Source organism: Bubalus bubalis, chromosome X, assembly GCF_019923935.1.
Source record: "Bubalus bubalis isolate 160015118507 breed Murrah chromosome X, NDDB_SH_1, whole genome shotgun sequence".
NCBI classification, from domain to species: Eukaryota; Metazoa; Chordata; class Mammalia; order Artiodactyla; family Bovidae; genus Bubalus; species Bubalus bubalis.
In genome coordinates, this window is record NC_059181.1 from 45,281,800 (window position 1) to 45,294,666 (window position 12,867).

The following is a 12,867-nucleotide window of genomic DNA, read 5'->3' on the forward strand; positions in this document are numbered from 1 at the left end:
ACACTTAGGTTGCTTCCATATCTTGGCTTTTGTAAATAACGCTGTTTTGAACATTGTGTCTTTTCAAATTAGTGTTTTCGTTTTCTTTTCAAATATGTGTCTTTTCAAATTAGTGTTTTCATTTTCTTCGGCTGTATAACTAGGAGTAAAATTACTGGATCATATGGTAGTTTTTGTTTTTAACTTCCTGAGGGACTTCATAGTGTTTTCCATAGTGACTGCACCAGTTTGCATTCCCACCAACAGTGTGGGAGGGTTCCCTTTTCTCCACATCTCTGCCAACATTGGTTGTGGTCTTTTTCATAGTAGCCATACTGACAGGTGTGAGGTGATAGCTCACTGTGATTTTGATTTGCATTTCCCTGATGGTTAGTGATGTTGAACCTCTTTTCATGTGCCTATTGGCCATCTGTATATTTTCCTTGCAACACAAAGACTTCTTGTTTGCCCATGTTCCCAGTATGATTATACCATAAATTTGCTTTCCATCAATACTATTGTTTACATAATGACTATATGAACAAAATGACTATATGAACACTACAGATAGCCATGTAGTGACCTATGATTAATTTACCTTTTCTGTATAACTTTTAGTTTCCTCTGGTTAATAATTGCTTTGTTTCTTTCATTTGCTTTTTTCTCTGAGTACTTCTCGCTAGTTCAGCTTAAACACTTCATGACCCATGATCCAGAGTGATTTTAAATGTTTCCAGAGCTAAAAGTGCTCCAGCAATGTCATATGCCTGAGTTTGTCTGGGGCTCTCTGACCACTCCCTTCTGGGTGGATTATCTTCATTCCTGTTTTGTGCAGCCACCATCCTGACATCTCTCTTCACCATCATTCTGGGAATTCCCTCCACTTTCTCATTGTTGGGAGTCCTCATTTGCTTTAATGCCATGCCTTCCTCTACATTTCACTGGAGCACATTCTTCCAGTGCTTTCCTAAGAAAGAATGCAGGCCCATGGGAGATACTTTTTTTTTTTTTTTTTTTTTAGATTTTTGAATACCTGAAAGCATTTGTTGAAACCTCATCCAAGATGGGGAGTTGAGCTTGGAGTAGAGTTCTAGGATGGACATTTCTTTCCCTTAGATTTATGAAGGCATTGTTCCATTGTCTTCTGACTGAAATTTTCCTTTTGAGAACTCTGAAGCTTCTAAGACTTTTTCCCCCTTTATTTCCTGCTTTCTGACATTTCTTCATGTGTCCTAATAGGGTTCATTTCCACCCATATTGCTGGGCACTTGGTAGGAGACAAATCCCTACAGCGATAGTTGCCCCTTTCTCATGCAAATCCAAGATGCTGCAGGGCTAGACAGCTGCAGTTCAAGTCCACGTGGCAAGTAAGACTTTTTAGAAAGCCCTTTTCGCTTTGTGGGAGATTCTCAGTTGACCCACTAAATAAAAATAGGCACATCCAGGTGTCTCGACACCCAGGAGAAAATCAGGTATTCAGTGCCCCAGGTAGGCTAAAATCATCAAAATAGGGAACATTCCACAATCTGCATTCCCAAACATCAGCCAGGAGCCAAGCATGCCACGTTAACACCTTGCTGGACATTACCTTTACTGGTGCTCTCTATTTTTTCATGGGGATTGTAGTTACTATATACTGTTTGGAACCGAGTTCCAAGTTAGATCAAGGTAGTAACAAAACTCTGGAGATGGGGCTTCCAGTGGAGCTCCCTTCAGCTGCTGTGAGGATGCCAGTTTTCATTCCTTCTGGACCACAGAGTTGAGGAGCCAGGGGTCTAGGGTGGAGGTGGGGGTGGGGAGAAATAACACCAAGTAAAAACCACATACTTGGCTGTTCTCAGTGAGGTTCACTGGTGGTTCTTGAATAAATGCTTTTTAACGTGGTGTATGACTTTGGTTAATTTCCAAAGTCCTGAAATGATAGATTTTGATAATTTTGCCAATATTTTCATTGCTTTTAAGGGGAAGACAATTTACTAAGGTCCTCACTCCACTGTTCCAGAAGCCCTGCTTTAAGGCATTTCTCTTGAAACTGCACAGAAGTATAGAAAGTCATAGTCATAAGAAATACTGTCATAGTTACCTTCCAATAATAGCAAATGCTAAGATTTTGTCATTTGGTGGTGATGTTTTTTTGTTTATAAAAGAAATAGAGGTTTACAAATAAAGGTGAAGCCTCCCTTTTCCCCTCCTGAGTCCTCTTGCCTTCATTTCCTCCATAGGCAAGCGGTATCATGAATTTGGTGAGTATCCTTCTAACCCATGTTTTTATACTTTTACTGCATAAATTTGCACCGGTAATCAATATAGCATTCTTTTTGTAAATTTACCAGATTAGTGCCCTAGAAACCATAGGAGGTCTTTGTACAACTTACTTTCTGTATTCACCTTTGAGTTTACCTGTGTTAGATTTAATTCATTCATTTTAACTCCTGTATAGCATTCCAACATCTCAGTATCGGAGTCTACCAATCTAAGCCTCTATTGGTGGGCATTTAGTTGTTTCTAATACCTTGTTGCCATTCTTGTACATGTACATATTTGCAGAATTTCTCTGTGGTGTAACTGTAAGTATAATACATAGTGGAATATATACATTTTCAACATTATTAGGTGTCTAACCTTTTTTCTCTCATAAATAGAATCAATTTGTCATGTATATTTAAGTGTTTTGCATCTGTGTAACTGAAACTGCTTTATAATATTTTCATATTCTGTCCTTATTTGCTTTTGGCATCCAGGTCATTCTATTTTGTATAACATCAGATCAGATCAGATCAGATCAGTTGCTCAGTCATGTCCGACTCTTTGTGACCCCATGAATTGCAGCACGCTAGGCCTCCCTGTCCATCACCATCTCCCGAAGTTCACTCAAACTGACATCCATTGAGTCGGTGATGCCGTCCAGCCATGTCATCCTCTGTCGTCCCCTTTTCCTCCTGCCCCCGATCCCTCCCAGCATCAGAGTCTTTTCCAATGAGTCAACTCTTCGCATGAGGTGGCCAAAGTACTAGAGTTTCAGCTTTAGCATCAATCCTTCCAAAGAACACCCAGGGCTGATCTCCTTTAAAATGGACTGGTTGGATCTCCTTGCAGTCCAAGGGGCTCTCAAGAGTCTTCTCCAACACCACAGTATAACATAACCGTTGTTTTACCAATTTTCTTTGGTTATTAAGTGCCAGGTGTATCTGTCTATGATTTTAACATTTCCCATTTTGTTGTAATTGTCTTTTAAAAACACATAGCTGATTTTTAAAAGCACAATTTAATATGGTTGGCCTATACTTAATGGGGTTAACATTTATTTATTGTTCTATTACTGTATTTGTATTTCTTCTTTTAGAGGAAACTGTATTTTCTAAAGATCCTGCTTTTCCTTTACCTTTTTTCATGCCTTTGCTGGGTTTTCTTTACCCTCCCCCCATACCTTTTTCCCCTTTACTCATTTTCCTCCTGAGTAATTCAAGTACAAAGCATATTCTTAGCAAGCTTTGTGTATGGCAAATTCTCTGTTTTCTTGTCCAAAAGCATCTTTATTTTGTCATCTTCCATTACAATAATTTAGCTGGGGATGGAAATATCTAAGGTTGTCTAAGGTGACAGCTTGTCTCAGGACTTTGAAAATATTCTTTTGGCTTCTTTTTTAGCTGATGAAATCTGTTGTTGACCTAATTGTTTCTTTATAGGTGGTTTTTAAAATTTCTCCATGGTAGCTTTCAATACTTACTTTCTTAACGTCTTACAGTTACACAGAACTATGTCTCAGTACTGTGTCTCACCACACTCAGGACTCTGGACATTCAAGGGTAGGATATAGGGGATATATGTATACCTATGGATGATTCATGTTGAGGTTTGACAGAAAACAACAAAATTCTGTAAAGCAATTATCCTTCAATTAAAAAATAAATAAATTTTAAAAAAGGGTAAGATACATGACAGAAATCTCTCATTCATTATCTCTTCAAATGCTGCCTAGACTGGGGGTCCCTCAAGACCACTGCCACTTTCAGAGATTCTTGAGAGGGACTCCCAGGCCTCGGCATCTAGCTGTATATACAGCTAAGATTATTACAGCAATGTAATAAGGATATACAGGCCTCCCCGGTGGCTCAGCAGGTTAAGAATCTGCCTGTAATATCAGAGACACAGGAGATGCAAGTTCAGTCCCTGGGTCTGGCAGATTCCCTGGAGGAGGAAATGGCAACCCACTCCAGTATTCTTGCCTGGAAAATTCCATGGACAGAGGAGCCTGGCAGGCTGTCGTCCATAGGGTCTCAAAGAGGCAGACATGACTTAGCGACTGGGGATATAAGGATATACAACTAGAGCATAAGGGGAGAAGACAGGAGCAGAGTCTGGAGGACTCCATGTAGAGTTCCTTATGTTCTCTCCCTCCCATCTAGGGTCACACAGCACATACTTCTCCCAGCATTGAAAAGGCAGCAACATGTGTGTGTTCACGCACAGAGAAGCCCATTAGAGAGACTCAGCATCTATACATACACCCCACACTTACCAACATTCCAGACTCCCAGAAGGAAAGCAGATCACCTTGTTTGTACAAGCAGCCTTATCAGTTAGCGAATGGTGGGGACATTCCTGAACTCTAAATTCCCAGGTGGTAGCCAAGGGCCAGCCTTGCAAGCTGGCCTTTCTAAGTATAGGAGTCTCAGTGTTGCTCTAGTAACCCATTTCTTGGCATATTGCCTCTCCCTTTTTCTCTAGTCCTCCATTTGGATTAGCTGTTAAACCTATTCTGGAACTTATCATTTCTATATTTCTCTTACCATATTTCCATTGTTAGCTCTTCATGCTACATTCTGGGTGATTCAAGGTCTGTCACCTAATCTGTTAAATCTGTCTTTATCTATGACTAGATAGAAAGTAGGTAGAGTTCTTCCCTTATTTCTTTAAACAGTTGAAATATATTTATCTTGAAGTCCACATGGTTTTACTAGCTATAGTTCTAGAAATGGGAGTATCTTTTAATATATATGCTGCTTCTCTTTCATAGTAGGTCATTTCCTTGTGAGGTTGTTAATTTTATACTGTTAACTCTTCAGTGATAATTGGTATACCATAGACATCCTATGAGCCCTAAGCTATAAAAATACAAAAATATATCTTTTGGAAGATGTGCCACCACTGGGAACCTACGAATACAGGACCAATTTTTAGTCTAATTTTTTAGCTTAGGGGGCTCTCTACTACACTTATAATCATTTGGATTGAGTTACAGAACTAGGCTTTTGATTTTTTTTATCTTATTAATGTATAATTGACTTACAATGTTGTGTACACTCTGCTATATAGAAAAGTGACTCAGTTACACATACATATATTCTTTTTCATATTTTTTCCATTATGGTTTATCACAGAATATTGAATATAGTTCCCTGTGCTATACAGTAGGACCTTATTCATTCATTCTATACATACTAGTTTGCATCTACTAATCCTAAACTCCCAATCCAACTCTCCTCCATCCCCGCTCCCCCTTAGCAACCACAAGTCTGTTCTCTATGTCTGTGAGTCTGTTTCAGTTTCATATATAGGTTCATTTGTATCATATTTTGGGAGAAGGCAATGGCAACCCACTCCAGTACTCTTGCCTGGAAAATCCCATGGATGGAGGAACCTGGTAGGCTGCAGTCCATGGGGTCGCAAAGAGTTGGACACAACTGAGTGACTTCACTTTCACTTTTCACTTTCATGCATTGGAGAAGGAAATGGCAAGCCACTCCAGTGTTCTTGCCTGGAGAATCCCAGGGACAGGGGAGTCTGGTGGGCTGCCGTCTGTGGGGTCGCACAGAGTTGGACACAACTAAAGCGACTTAGCAGCAGCAGTATCATATCTTAGATTCTACATATAAGTTATTTCATATGGTATTTGTCTTTCTCTGACTTCACTTAGTATGTTAATCTCTAGGTCCGTCCATGTTCCTTCAATGGCATTATGTCATTCTTTTTATGGCTGAATAATATTCCACTTTGGATATATATCTTTTTTACCCATTCATCTGTCAGTGGACATTTAGGTTGTTTCCATGTCTTGGCTATTATAAATAGTGCTGCTATGAATATAGGGTGTATGTATCTCTTTGAATTAGTGGTTATGTCCCGATACATGCCCAGGAGTAGGATTGCTGGATCATATGGCAACTCTTTTTTTAGTTTTTAGAAGAACCTCCATACTATTTTCCAGTGGCTGCACCAATTCACATTGTCACCAACAGTATAGGAGGGTTCCCTTTGCTCCACACCCTCTCCAGTATTTATTTGTAGACCTTTTAATGATGGACATTCTGACCTGTATAAGGTGGTACTTTATTGTAGTTTTCATTTGCATTTTTCTGATAATTAGCGATGTTGCGCATTTTTTTCATCTACCTATTGGCCATTTGCATGTCTTCTTTGCAGAAATGTCTATGTCTTGTGCCCATTTTTTTTTTCAGGAAAATTTTTTTTATTGCCATATAATTGCTTTACAATGTTGTGTTAGTTTCTGCTGTACAACAGAGTGAATCAGCCATAGGTACACATATATCCCCTTCCTCTTGAGTCTTCCTCCTCCCCGCCCCATTCCATTCTTCTAGGTCAAAACAGAGCACCAAGCTGAGCTTCCTGTGTTATACAGCAGCTTCCCACTAGATATCTATTTCACACATGCTAGTATATGTATGCCAGTGCTATTCTCTCAATTTTCCCCACCCTCTCCTTTGCCCCTTTGTCCAGAAGTCCATTCTCTACATCCACACCTCTTTTTCTGCCCTGCAGATAGGTTCACCAGTATCATTTTTCTAGATTCCAGATGTATGCCTTACTGTATGATATTTTTCTGATTTACTTCACTTTGTATGACAGACTCCAAGTCCGTCCACATCTTTATAAACGACCCAAATTCATTCTTTATAGCTAAGTAATAGTCCATTGTATATATGTACCATATCTTTATCCCTTTATCTGTTGATGGACATTTAGGTTGCTTCCATGTCCTGGCTATTGTAAATAGTGCTGCATTGAACATGGGGTGCATGTATCTTGTTTGATTTGTAAATTGGAACTCTAAAAATGTATTTGTGCATGTGTGCTCAGTCATATCCAATTCTTTGTGATCCCATGGACTATAGCCCATCAGGCTCCTCTGTCCATTTTTCCCAGGCAAGAATACTGGAGTAGGGTGTCATATCTTTCTCCAGGGGATCTTCCCAACCCAATGATCAAATGTGTTTCTGGCATCCCCTGCACTTGCAGGTGGGTTCTTTACCACTGTGCCACCTGGGGAGCCCCCAAAATGAAGTGTGTTAGTTGCTCAGTTGTATCCGACTCTATGTGATCCCATGGACTGTAGCCCACCAGGCTCCTCTGTCCATGGGGATTCTCCAGGCAAGAATACTGGAGTGGCTAGCCATTCCCTTCTCCAGGGGATCTTCCTGACACAGGGATCGAACCCAGTCTCCATTGCAGGAGGTCTCTTTACCATCTGAGCCACCAGGGAAGTCCCCCTCCCCCACAAAATTATTTGTCCATTTATTTATTTATGGCCGCCCTGTGTCTTCGTTGCTGTATGCAGGCCTTCTCTAGTTGCAGCGAGCAGGAGCTACTCTAGTTGCAGTGCAGTGGCTTCTCTTATCATGAAGCTCAGGCTCTAAGCCCATGGACTTCAGTTGTTGCAGCATACAACTTCAGTAGTGAACATGGGCCCTGGAGTGTTTGGGCTTCAGTAGTTGTGGTGCACAGGCTTAGTTGCTCCACAGCATGTGGGATCTTCCCAGACCAGGGATTGAACCCATGTCCCCTGCTTTGGCAGGTGAATTCTTAACCACTGGACCATCAGGGATATCCAGAATATACTTTCTTCTTACCTGAGAACAGTTTTTCAAACACTCAGTTACCATTTTTTCTGTCTATCCTTTTTTCAGGAAGGCAGAAAGGATCCTTAGAAACAACACCTCCTTGCATCCCAGGGCCCTCCCTTGATGCGGTACTCACCAAGGACAACCTGAACCACAAGATGACCAGCATTATGACCCTTAGGCCCATTTTTTGATTAGGTTGTTTTCTTGTTATTGAGTTGTATGAGCTGTTTGTATATTTTGGAAATATACAGATTTTGGAAATATACAAATATAGTTTGTATATTTAAGCCCTTGTTGGTCTCATCATTTGCAAATATTTTTTCACAGTCCATAAGTTGTCTTTTCATGTTGTTTATGGTTTTGTTTGCTATGCAAAAGCTGGTGGCTGAGATGGTAAAGAATCAGCCTGCAATGTGGGAGACCTGGGTTCAATCCCTGGATTAGGAAGATCCCCTGGCAGAGGGCATGGCAACACACTCCAGTATTCTTCCCTGGAGAATCCCCATGGACAGAGGAGCCTGGTGGGCTACAGTCCATGGGGTCACAAAGAGTTGGATACAACTGAGTGACTAAGCACACATGATTTCATTTGCTGTGCAAAAGCTTATAAGTTTGATTAGGTTCCATTTGTTTATTTCTGCTTTTATATCTATTGCCTTGGTAAACTGACCTAAGAAAACATGGGTATGATTAATGTCAGAGAATGTTTTGCCTATGTTCTTTTCTAGGAGTTTTATGGTATCCTGTCTTATATTTAAGTCTTTAAGCCATTTTGAGTTTATTTTTGTGCATGGTCTGAGAGTGTGTTCTAACTTCATTGATTTACATGTCATAGGTAATTTGATAGGTATTGCATTAAATCTGTAAATTCCTTTGGGTAGTATGACCATTTAAACATATTAATTTTTCCAATCAAAGAGGATGGGAGTTTTTTCCTTCAGACCATCTTCAGTTTCCTTTATCAATGTTTTAGGTTCTCAGCGTATTAAGTCTTTCACCTCTTTGGTCAGGTTTATTCCTAAGTATTTTATTTTTTGATGTGCTTTTAAAAGGGATTTTTTTTTTACTTTTCTGATATTTCACTGTTAGTATAAAGAAACATAAACAGTTTCTCTGTGTTAATCTCGTATCCTGCTACTATGCTGAATTTATCAGTTCTAGTAGTTTTTGTGTGGAGTCTTCAGGGTTTTCTATGTATAGTATCATATCAGACTTTTAATTTTTTATATATAATAGCATTCTTTCCAGTTTCCTTGACCAGTGGGGAGTCTTTCTAGTTCCTGTTTAACAAGCATGGATACCCTTTGTGGTTCCTACTTTAAGTGAAAATCACATTCCAGTTTCCTGAACATTTGTGCCCTGTAGTCTGGATTCCCCAGTAAATCCTCAAGCTTCAGTTTCTGTTCACCCCATCACTTTAAATTCTCATTTCACTTTTGATGTCTAAAATTTATATTTTCTTGGTCTTGAGCTTGACTGTGAATTAAATTATTTTTGTTAAATATAGGCCAGCATTTCTTTGTATTTACAGTTGAGGGAAGTGGTGGAGTATAGGGGGGGTGGTGGAATATAGGGAGGGTTCATTCACATCAGCTCAGGTCCATTAATAGGAGTTCACAGCAGGCATTTATGAATTAATTTTGTCCCATAACATTATCATAGAAATACTTACAAGTTTGATGAATCATTGCATTTTTCCCTAGAATTCTGGAAAGTTAATGACCAGACAGATAACCACAAGGAAAGCCAAGACAAACTTCTATGGCAAGCTGCATCCATAAATAAGGAAACACTGAAGAATAAAAGTGGCCAAGAATTCAGAACATATGGAGAAATCATTTATCCAAGCACAGGCTTTGTTTCTATAGGACAAAGACTCACTAAATATTATTCATGGGGAAAGTGTTCAAAACATAATTTTAATTTTCTTAGTCAAAGTAGAAGCTGTGTAAGAAAGAAAGGTGATGAATGTAAGGCATATTGGAAATTATGCTTCCATTCTAATCTTGATAAAGCTCAATCTGGAGAGAAATTCTTTGAGCCTAATGAACATGGAAAAGCCCTCCACTGTAAGCAAGCTCTTAATAAAAGTCCAAGAATTCAAAATGGGGAGAAACTCTATCAATGTTCTGAATGTGGAAAAGTGTTTATCCAGAAAGCAAACCTTGTTGTACATCAGAGAACTCACACTGGAGAGAAACCTTATGAATGCTGTGACTGTGCAAAAACTTTCAGCCAGAAGTCAACCCTAATTGCACACCAGAGAACTCATACAGGGGAAAAGCCATATGAATGCAGTGAATGTGGGAAAACATTTATCCAGAAGTCAACTCTGACGAAACATCAGCGAACTCATACAGGAGAGAAACCATTTGTATGTGGTGAATGTGCAAAAACTTTTAAGAGTTCATATCACCTTATTAGACATGAAAAAACACACATTAGACAAGCATTTTATGAAGCTATCAAATGTGATAAGTCCAGCCTTATATATCAAAGGACTCATATGGGTGAGAAACCTGAGTGCAATAAACATGGGAAAGGCTTTGATGAGACACCCACACCCATTAAACATCAGCTAACTCATACAAAAGAGACACTTTATGAGTGTAGTAAATGTGGAAAAGGCTTCAGGGGAAAGTCACATCTTTCTGTTCATCAGAGAGTTCATACACGAGAAAAATCCTATGAATGTAGCATATGTGGGAAGACTTTCAGTGGAAAATCACATCTCTCTGTCCATCATAGAACTCACACAGGAGAGAAACCTTATGAATGCAGAAGGTGTGGGAAAGCATTTGGTGAGAAGTCAACCCTTATTGTACATCAGAGAACTCATACAGGAGAAAAACCCTATAAATGCAATGAATGTGGGAAAGCTTTCAGTGAAAAGTCACCACTGATTAAACATCAGAGAATTCATACAGGAGAGAGACCCTATGAGTGCAGTGAATGTAGGAAAGCATTCAGTAGGAAGTCAACTCTCATTAAACATCAGAGAATTCATACAGGAGAAAAACCTTATGAATGCAGTGAATGTGGGAAAGCTTTCAGTGTGAAATCAACTCTCATTGTACATCACAGAACGCATACAGGAGAGAAACCTTATGAATGCAGAGAATGTGATAAAGCCTTCAGTGGGAAGTCAACTCTCATTAAACATCAGAAAAGTCACACAGGAGATAAAACCTATTAATATACTTACTAATAACCTATAATATGATATAATAACATATTATAACCTATTAATATATTAATATAGAGATAATTTCACTAGTTATACCTCATTATATATCAGTTCATCCTGGAGAGTAACCTTATAAATATCAAGAATGTAAAAAACTTCATATACTATTTAATGTTCATTTAACTTAAGAAAGCACAAAAGCACAATTCCAGAAGCATCTGATAAATGTGACCAATTTTTCATCCAGAATTCTTACACGAGTGGAGAATTATATATCAGAGAATTCAGAAGTGACAAAACTGTCAATATATTGATATAGAAAAAATTTACAAAGAATTTAAATGTCATTGACTATCAGAGTATGCTGAAAAGAAACTAAGAATTTAAAGTCTAGAAAACTGTTAGAAGTTATGAGAGAAATATGTTCCATATTCTATACCACACATTTTGTGGGAAAGGTCTAGAGGTTCCAAACAAGCACTCAGTAATTAAGACATGTTCACTGTGGAGTAAGTATGACATTTTTGAAAGAAAAATATAAAGTATAAAATTACTAATCCTAGCTATGGCAAACTACGTTCACTTCTTAAACAAATAGGAAAATTCCTCCCTTAAGTGGTATAAAGGGGGATGAGTCATTATGATCCCTGAAACAAGCACTCAAACAGGAGATCTTACACATGTTCATCAACACTTTCAGTGTAAAATACAAACCCCTTTCAGAAAAGGCATATAGTAAGCTTTAACACACCTCACTTAGGAACATAGCTTACAACTTAATATTTAAGGGTGACCATTTTATGGTTACATTTTATGCCTCATTTTATTAGTCAATAAAAATTTTTAATTTTCAGATTATCTCCCTTAACACAATATTATTTAAAATAGGAAAAAAATTGATTATCCAATAGTCAATTGATTCAAAATTGACATATCAATAAGATAGAATAGTATGCACTAATTAAAAGTGTTCTTACTGCTGCTGCTAAGTCACTTCAGTCGTGTCTGACTCTGTGAGACCCCATAGATGGCAGCCAACCACGCTCCTCCCTGGGATTCTCCAGGCAGAAATACTGGAGTGGGTTGCCATTTCCTTCTTCAAAAGTGTTCTTATGTTTGAGAATTTAAGGAAATGTTCATGATAATTGGCTAAGTGAAAAAAAATTTTAAATGTACCATATGATTTACATTGTAAAAATGCATTGAGAATGGATATGCAGCATTATATGAGTGATTCTGGGTGGCAGAAAAATAGTTTTATACTGAGTAAAATTATATGCACATATATGTATACAAATATATTTGTTTTATATTTGTATGTGTTTTAGATTGTATAGGTGGACACAGAACAAAATGCTTAGAAGGAAATATACCAAATTATTAAGCAGAGTATCCAGATTATTACTTGGGTGTTAGGACTGTTGATTTTTTAATTTTTAAATGTAGTCTCCAGAAACTACCAGTAAAATAAATTGTTTAAAGTAATCTTGGGCATGCTTGATTCTGTCTTTCCATCCATACTTTAATGTATGACATCATTGTTTTCTTAAAATAACCCCATTTTCATGTATGTGTATATATTCCTTATTCCTTTTTCATGTGGTTATCTGAGGGTATGGTTTTGAGTATATGTTTTGCATCTTGACAGTGAATATCCTGCAATTTTAATATCTGTGTGATTTTTTGGATAAAAATGTGTCTCCATAGTTATTTACTCTGTGACCACCAAACCTCATTACATAAATTATCAGCTAACAAACTTTACAGGTGAGGTAGTAAATTGGTCAGAGGTACAAGTAATGAGACAAAACTGACTTCTAACACCAAGTAGAAATCTCT

At 38.2% G+C, this 12,867-nt stretch overlaps 1 protein-coding gene across 12 annotated transcripts in view; it reads left to right on the forward strand.

Moving 5' to 3' along the window:
• ZNF674 (zinc finger protein 674) overlaps positions 1 to 12,513 on the forward strand; it is a 35,383-nt gene extending 22,870 nt beyond the window's left edge. For all 12 annotated transcript variants that reach the window (XM_025275834.2, XM_025275832.2, XM_044937538.1 and 9 more), the window contains one exon: positions 9,545 to 12,513. In XM_025275834.2, the coding sequence (XP_025131619.1) occupies positions 9,545 to 11,037 (1,493 nt within the window). In that variant the 3' untranslated portion in view covers positions 11,038 to 12,513. The remainder of the gene's footprint in view (positions 1 to 9,544) is intronic.
• Positions 12,514 to 12,867: the final 354 nt, after the last annotated feature.